Source organism: Brassica oleracea, chromosome C7, assembly GCF_000695525.1.
Source record: "Brassica oleracea var. oleracea cultivar TO1000 chromosome C7, BOL, whole genome shotgun sequence".
Taxonomy (NCBI): Eukaryota; Viridiplantae; Streptophyta; class Magnoliopsida; order Brassicales; family Brassicaceae; genus Brassica; species Brassica oleracea.
In genome coordinates, this window is record NC_027754.1 from 17202310 (window position 1) to 17211719 (window position 9410).

At 36.2% G+C, this 9410-nt stretch overlaps 1 protein-coding gene across 1 annotated transcript in view; it reads right to left on the bottom strand.

The window, feature by feature from the left end:
- LOC106302725 overlaps nt 1-945 on the bottom strand; it is a 2135-nt gene extending 1190 nt beyond the window's left edge. The window contains exon 1 of the mRNA XM_013739179.1: nt 799-945. Within this exon, the coding sequence (XP_013594633.1) occupies nt 799-945 (147 nt within the window). The remainder of the gene's footprint in view (nt 1-798) is intronic.
- Between the last annotated feature and the right edge of the window lie 8465 nt (nt 946-9410).

The window sequence follows — 9410 nt, forward strand, 5'->3', positions numbered from 1 at the left end:
CTTTGAGGCTTTCCATAGTTTTTCTCCCTTAGATTTGGTCTCACATTTTCTTTTAGCTACTCTGTTTCTTTTGTAGAAGAAGCAGACATTTCTGGTGCTTCTGGTTCCAAGGAGATTTTCTAGGGTTTGTGATTTCTGATCTTTGTTTCCAGAGCAACCCGAGTTTGAAGATGGTTTTGACGATGAGATTAAGGAAATCGTTGTGAAGTTTAATTTCAGGTAACCTGTTGCTTCTGAGCTAAGACTCTTTTCTTTTGGCTCTTGTGTTGAAGATGGCTTAAAAAATCGAGTGTTGACCCTCTAAGCATGAACACAGTCTCAGGCTTATGATGTTTGTATCTGAGTGGAATTTGGATTTGTTTGCAAGAGGTAGATCGATAACTGGTTTTGGGCTATGTAGATATATGAATCCAGCGTATCATCTCAAAAGGCCGAAGCATTTGGCATTGCTTTTCATTGTGTTCGTCTCTGTTTCTATGGACGTTTGGGATCGTATATATCTTGCCCAAGAAAATGAGTTATGTTTTGTATGAATATCTCTGTCTAAGAAACAGTTTTAGTATCATTGTAAGCATTAGTTTATGCTGATTTTTTATGTTAGGGAGCGTGAGCGTAAAGCTGTTCGGTTCATTGATGATGGCCAAAGTTCGTTCCTTTAGTTTAGAACAATTTTAAAGCTCATGTCTGAACAAATTTTAAAGCTTATGTTTCTCTTAATTATCAGGTATGCATGTTTATTTCTTCTTTCTTCGAGAGTGCATTCTCATACACAAGACCTGTTGCTGTTTGGTGAGTTACTTGCATCTGAGGAGCTTGTCTTGTGTCTGAATCGCCTTTTGCTGTGACTGGACTGTATTGAAACTGCAGTTTGATAGCTTGTGGTGAGATCTTATTTGTCTTTCTCTGAATCTGATCGTAGCTCTTATTACTGAGTTTAAGTTTCATATTTGTTGCAGATGACTGAACCCATCTTAAAGGCTGCTAGGTATTGATTCAGTTGGAATGGTGTAGAGCCTGATGAGTGACGAAGCTTCAAGGGTTGCGAGTGCCAGAGTACAGAAAATGGAATCCTTGCTCCAGAGCATCTTCACTGCCGGGTCTCGGTGTCGGGCTGAGATTGTGAAGGCTGCGACCGTGCATTCGGATTCTTATCGTCATCCTCTCGGTTTGTCCTGACTTCAAATGTACTTGAGAAGAAGAACACGTTGGGGATTGTATGATCACTTTCTTCTTTGTGCTTGCTTCTAGTGTTGTTGTATTGGCAGTGCGTTAGTCTCAAAGCAACTTTCCATGAGAGGAAGACCACAAAGACTTGCATTCACTTCAAAGAAAGATTTAGGTTTCTTTGATTTTAATTTTGATATATGTTAAAGCTTGTTGAGACATTGGTTCGTAGATGAAGTTCCTAGACTTAGCAAATGAAATAATTTATGTTTTGAAAAATTAATGAAATATAATTTCTTATATATAGATCAAATTGCAATGTTTTGATTTACATTTTGCACTACAATTTATGTGACAATTAACATTTCAACAAGTAAATTTGAAAAAAAAAAGATTTTTTTATTTCAAATTCTATACCCTAAACATGCCCTAAATCCTAAATTGTGAATATTTCATCATAAAATCCTAAGATAGCACAACTAGTAATATGATAAAAAGAAAATCTAATACTGATAATAAATTAGAAAAAAAAATCCACCTCATCTAAACCCTAAACATGCCTTAAATTTCAACATCCAACACTTATAGTAGATTTCAAAATGAACATTTGTAATTATCAAACTTTAAAAAATTATAACTTTATAACTTTATAATTTATTTTTTTAATCTTCATTATAAAATTTAACTCCAAAACACTAAGTATGTTTTAACCCCTAAACTCAAAACATAACTAAAACTCTAATTTGTGTTACAAAAAAATAAATAATTAAAACTCTATTTTTTCAGACCATAACCTATAATATTAAAATTAAACTTAAAATTTAGTCTTTTATTGTTAAGTTATAACTTACAAACATAAACCTTAAATCTTCAATCAAACTCCATACCCTAAACCCTAACTCCTAATATAAACCATATTTTCACTTAATAAAAACCTGAAATCTAAATTTTAATTCTTTAAAAGAAAAAACTTTATACAAGTGTGTTATAGTAAAAAAAAGAAATGTTATAGAAACTAAAAAGTTAAATAAATAAATAACAAAACACAATTGACAAAAAAAAAATAACAAAACACAAACAACATAAATGTTTTTTTGGTTAATAAACACACAAAGGGACTGAAAATATGAACCACTAATACAAAAGTGCGCGGATCACCATCTTAACCGTTGATATACTTTAATCCAATGGTCAGATTTAACCCTTTTGTGTTTATTCTCTTGTCCCTCTCTCTCCTCTGTCGTAACTTTTTCTCCTCTATCTCCCAGTTTTTTTTTATTCTTCCTCTGTCAACCTCTACCACCGATTTTCCTGATTTCTTCCATCTTCATCCTCTTATCTCACTGATTTCTCTTTTCCATCTCTCTCCCCTGTCGAACTCATGAATTTTGTGGCTTTTGTTTAGGGGTTTCACTAAGCTTAACAAAGCAGACTTTACTAAGTTGAGGCAAGAGAAGCGTGTTGCTCCTACGTCCATCTTCTCCGACTCCCTCTTTCTCTCTCCCACGGCTCCATGTCTCTCCATCTCCATACTGGCTATGTCAATGGTAATGAATCCCCTCCTCCTTTTTAGAGCTACAAATAACTACTATCTCATCATCTCTCTTATGTGTGGTTTTAATTTTGGTGAAGGTAGAAGAATTGAACGTGTGAAGAAGAACCAGAGGAGGTATGCGACTGGCGTAAGCGAATAGAGGTTGTGGAGGCTGGAGTAAGAGAACAAAGGCTTGAGGCGGATGCTCTAGAGGCTGGAGGCGCTGCATGCGGAGGCTGGAGGCGGACGCTCTGGTAGCGGCGGCTTATGTTTAGGCTAAGCTTAATTATGTTTTGGTTAGTTAATTAGTTTTAAACCCGGTTTGTATGTAAACTGGTTTAATTTATAAACTGAAAACATTTGTAATCTTCTGGTTTAATTTGTAAACCGAAATCAGGTGTAAACCAAATTTTTAATATCAACCGAAATCATTTGCAAACCGGTTTAATTTATATATCGAAATCAGTTGTAAACCAAAATTTAATATTTAATAATAATAATAATCAATTTTATTTTTTTAAATTTTCAGCAAACGATTTTAATTTTCATAGCATTGAAAATATGTCAATATAAATTATGCCATGGCAAAATAAAAACGCGATAGAAAATAATGTCCTAGCTAAAACAAGGTGCTATTAAAATAGTTTAATATAGTACTGGGTAAACGCTATAGCATCTTTATTTTTTATAGCACACGAAAATACGCTACGATAGAGGAAGGATCTACCATAGCTGCGGCTGTCACGGCGTTCTTCGAAACGCTACGAAAACGATATGGTTGCACATTCTCGACGCTATTAATGCCGATATTTCTTGTAGTGAATGTCATAATATTGCTGATCAGATTCATACATAAGTTGTTGAACATGTCGCCATCCTGCTCCTCAATCTGTTCTATGACTCAATCTCTCAGTGATAGGAACATCAAACAAACCAAGTTCATCATCATAATCACCATCCTCATCTTCTAATATCCATCTTTCAAGCATCTACAAAACCATATTGAATAAAACCATAAGTTCCAGCAAAGACATAATGCATTTGAGACATATTGCATATCTGAGACAGACCAGATATCATTAACGACCAAAATATCAGATGAAACAAGTAAATAGGTAGAGTCTCTTTAAACTATATCAGACTAGAGATCATTAGCAGCAACTAAAATCTCAGACGCAACACAAAAACAAACAAAATAAAATAAAACCATAACCATACAAGACGTCACTGAATCACATCAGAAAATGCACTGTTCTTATCCAATAAAATAAAACCATAACCATAACTATATAATGCCATCGTTTACACTACACTATATATGCTCAAGTAAATTCAAGTTTGTTTGGTACTACTCAAGTAAACCATAACCATAACTATATAATGTCATCGTTTACACTACACTGTAAAATTACAAGACACAATGGCAACTCAAATTCACAGACATAATTTAATCTGGTCCAATCACACAGACCTGTAAATCACACAGACCTGTAAAGCAAACAAAAGCTACAGTCAAAACACAATGGAAACAAGATCAGAGCCAAGACACAATGGAAGCAAATGTAACAGATTTCTTATTAACACAAAACAAAGGGTAGTTTCATACAAAGATCAGACCAAAAGCAAAAGTTCCATATTAGTTCTAAGTTCCATACTAGACCTAAGTTCCATAATAGTCCTAAGCTCCATACTAGTTCCAGCTCTCTCACCATTAAGACCAAACTCACAAACTACTCAATCATCACGTTTTATCTTGGTCCTAAGCTCTAGAAACTTTGTCTTAGCTTCATCTGTCTTCATTGTTATAAAAGCCCTTCTGCTCCCTCCATTGTCTATAAGATGTTCCATTGCTGCTTCATATAATAGAGACCACTCTCTCACTCCAGGCAATGTGTACAGTATCTGTAACACATTTTCAACACTAGAAGCTTCTTGACGCTCCAACATCCATTCCGTTATCCTATTATTCACCATAAGAGCTTCAGTACGTTTGTCACAAGCTTCTACAACCATATCCTTCTCGTTACGCTTTCTTTTTGCTCTTGAACTGCCGGAATGAGTTCGGCGTTGGGTTTGTGTCGGAGCTTGTGGCTAAGTTTCTGTCTCCAATGCGTGAAGCTATGCTTCTGGCTGAGAATCGACTTCATCACCACCATCTTCACCCACTCTAGAATTCAAACTTGCTTCTCCATGTTGAGCACTCCATCCTTCTGCTCCAGTTACTACTACAACACCAAATTCCTCTTCAAAGAGATCCATATTAAATTCCTCTTTCCATATAGATCTTCTAATCCCAGGACACTCCTATATAACAAAAAAGAAAGAGTAAGTCAATGAGGAATCATGAAGCAAATATAAGCAAACGAAGCAATCATGAAGCAAATATAAGAAAAAAAATACACAGAAGAGATAAGAGAAACTCACTTTTTCGCGCTCACTCCACCAATTATCTGACATATCAACCCTTCCCATGCTGTCAAACCCAAGACTTGTCTTATTCTTAATCAACTTCCTAAATTTGGTGTACTTCTTTCTACTTGTTTCGTACTTGTTCTTGAACACAGACCAATCGAGATACCCTTTCTTAAACCTCTCTTCAAACGCCTCTATGATGTTCTGTTTTCCTATTTTATTCAATGATGTCGTCCTATTTCATTTTCTTCTCTCTTCCGCGTAGAGTTCGAAAAAATACATAACTTCTTCAGGAGTCCAAGTCTAAATCACAGAAACACATAAACTCAAGTTCTATACTGACCTAAAGACAGTTCAGTTCCATACACATACTCAAGTTCTATACTGACCTAAAGACAGTTCAGTTCCATACACATACTCAAGTTCTATACTGACCTAAAGACAGTTCAGTTCCATACACATACTCAAGTTCTATACTGACCTAAAGACAGTTCAGTTCCATACACATACTCAAGTTCTATACTGACCTAAAGACAGTTCAGTTCCATACACATACTCAAGTTCTATACTGACCTAAAGACAGTTCAGTTCCATACACATACTCAAGTTCTATACTGACCTAAAGACAGTTCAGTTCCATACACATACTCAAGTTCTATACTGACCTAAAGACAGTTCAGTTCCATACACATACTCAAGTTCTATACTGACCTAAAGACAGTTCAGTTCCATACACATACTCAAGTTCTATACTGACCTAAAGCAATACAGTTCCATACATATAACAAGCAAGACTAGTGTGAGAGAGCCTTACATCTTTTGCCATCTTAAAAAGTGAGAGGAACAGCGGTAGAGTGTGAGCTTGAGATGAGAGAGCCTGCAAAAAAGATGATACTCAGATTGATTGGTGAAACGTATAAACATATAAAAAAGACAGAGAAGCTATAACAAGCAACAAACGCTAGCAAGAAAGAGACAGTTGAGCTTAAGATGTACAATGCTTACAAGAGAGAGAGAGAGAGAGAGAGAGAGAGAGAGAGATAGCTGGAGAGGCGTCGGAGAAGAGAGAGAGAGCTGGAGAGTGTGAGCTTGAGATGAGAGAGCCTGCAAAAAAGACGGACAAGCTCAGATTGATTTTAAAACAGTTCAAACTTAATACAGAGTTTAATACAGAGTTCCTAGCTAGTAACATAAGACACATCAACTAAAGTGTATCTGCAAGTAAAACAATCAATCAAAGAACTATAACCGAGCTAGAAAAGTTTAAGTAAGCAAACACACAAACACACAAACACATAAAACAGAACCAATCAATCAAAAACATCATACCTTGAGAGACAGATGAAGCCAATACCTCAACGAGAAAAGGAAGAGATGGGTTTGGAGAAGAGAGCTTCGAGATGCTATGGAGAAGAGAGAGCTTCGAGATGCTATGAAGAAGAGAGAGCTTCACTAAAAAGCTACTGTATCTGAACATATTGAACAAAAGAGACAAAAACAAATGAGATCAGGTTTGTTTACTTATCAATGATCAAGGCTGTATTAAAATACTGCATAAGGGTTGAATACCTGAGCCACAAGTGCCATGAAGGTGCAAAGCCTAGAGCTTCCTTAAGCCCAAAGAAGAAGTAACGAATGATCTGCAACATCAAGCAATCATCCAACCACTTAGACCAAACATGTTAACTAAAAAGCACATGTTAAGAAAAAGCGACAAGACACAGATGAGAATGTGGCAACACTCAATATTACAGTGGTAATGCAACAAGCTCTTTTCATGTCAATGAGACAAACTCTCGAAAGTACAGACAGAAACCAAAGCAAACCAAGATTGATAAAACATCAGTAATACACTTACCACTCAGAACAATCCTCGCATTGCACCTCAACTCATCTCACACTTGAAGAATCTGCAACATACCATCAATATTTTAGAACAGAGACAGCCATCACTATCAGTATCAAACAGAGAATGCGACTTTTACCTCAAAGAGAGAGAACTCGAGATGGGTTTATCGGAGAACAGAGAGATGTGTTGGAGATGGAGAGAGAGAGAGAGCTTGAGATGAGTTTGTGTCGGAGAGCTCATGATGGAGAGAGCGCCTGAGATCGAGAGAGATGGAGAGAGAGATGAACGAGACAGAGGAGATCGAGATCGAGAGAGATGGAGAGAGCTCGAGATCGAGAGAGATGGAGAGAGCTCGAGATCGAGAGAGGTGGAGAGAGCTCAAGATCGAGAGAGATGGAGAGATCGAGAGAGCTCGAGCACAGAAAGGGAGCACAAGCTTGATATGTAAAAGCGTCAACCTAAAAATCAACAGTCTCAGTGACCAATCAATTGATAAGCATCAGTAAACCAAACATTACCTCAAAGAGAGAAAGAGAGAGAGAGAGAGAGAGATGGGTTTGCGTCGCGTCGGAGAAGAGACAGAGCTCGAGATGGTGTACCACAGCAAGATCTGATGCTTTAAATATCTGCAAAAAGATGCAGAGAAATGAAGATTCAACATTGGAACTAGATACAAGAATGGTAAAGCAGAGACGACCCGTGTACATACCTCTTCGGTGTGACAGATTTGAACGCATTACAACGAGAAGAGCATTGCAACGAGAGGGAAAAGGAAGAGATGGGTAATGGGTTTGGTTGAAGCTCAAAGAAAGGTCGAAGCTCGAGAAGAGAGAGCTCGAGGTCGAACTGTGGTGATGGAAGAGATGAGAATGATGATATTTATTGTTATTTTTGTCAAAAGTATATTTATTTCTTATTTATAATAAGTTGTGTGTTGTTTAGATATTTAAATTTCATTAAAATATTCAGCATGTATTTAATTATAATAATTTATTAAATTAGTTTGATCTGCATTTGTTCTGTTTGATCTGCATAATATGCATTTGTTCTGCTTGATCTGCATTTTTGTTTGATCTGCGTTACCATTCAAAGCATTCGAAAAACAAATCTAAAGTTAAATCACTCAAAGCCAAATGGAAAAGCTGCACTATTAAAACACATAAAAGAATATGACAAAAGAGAACAAAATCAATACTTATGTGCAAGTTATGTCATGCTTTGGTAACAATAACTGTTGGGTCCTGTGAATTGAGTTCTGGGTTGCTCAGACTTTTATAAGAGTGATTTACATCCAGAGGCAGTTTCTGTCTTTCTAGATAAGTCACTTTGTTATACTAAGGTAGTTTTTGGTGTAAAAGACTTAACTTGTTCTTAAAAAATCTTAACTAAACGCTTCTTTTTCAGTTACAGATATTTATGTGTGGTTGAATTTTGAATTTTGCTTTAAAAGGAGTGTGTGGTCGACCCGAGGCAGAAGGTAAATTGAATTAGATAATTATCTGAGCAAAAGACCACGTGCCTCATAATTTCTTCTTCTTTGGTATTTCAAATTCTTACTCTTTTTTTGGCCACATAATTCTAAAATATGCCTTTTTTTTTCAATTGCGACCCCGACTTTTAAATTGTGAATTCTAACCCCTCAATGTGTTGTTTGGTCTGTAACTTACTGCTCACCGCCGACTCGTCGTTGAAGCATCGCCTCCGCATCACTCCACCGCGCTCAGCTCTACCGTAACGGCTAGCTCCTACCGTAACGGCAAATAACCTATGCATCACTCTTGCCTCATTTGTCGTCGAAGAATCACCGCAAAACTCTACAGACCTTAGATCCACCTTCATTGCCGTTTGGAGTCCTTGTGGCTCGTCCTCTCCGTCGTAGAGTTTGAGCTCGAGAGCAACAATGGTCAAGATTCTGATATTTGCATGTTTGGTCCTTCGAGTTTTAATCTTTTTTTTCTTCAGACTTTCGAAGTTGCAAAAACGACTTTTTGATTCCATCTCCAAATTTCTAGTGTTCATTTTTATTTCGTAGCAGAGTGAAAGCTAGAGAGCAACAATTGTTAAGTTTCTGTTTTTTGTTCGGTTCGCCCTTAAAGTATGTAGACATATGTACACGCCTCTATATACAAAAAATTTATTCAATTCATATGTACATTATTGAAGTATGAATCATTTTTGGGTACATTATTGTAATGATGTTTGTATGTAGATATATGTACACGACACCATGTACACAAAATTTACTATCCACATGTACTTCAATTCATATGTACATTATTGAAGTATGATTCATTTTTTGTGTACATTATTGTAATGATGTTAGTATGTAGATATATGTACACAACATTATGTACACAAAATTTACTATCCACATGTACTTCATTTGATATGTACATTATTGAAGTCATTTTTGTGTACATTATTGTAATGATGTTTGTATGTAGATATATG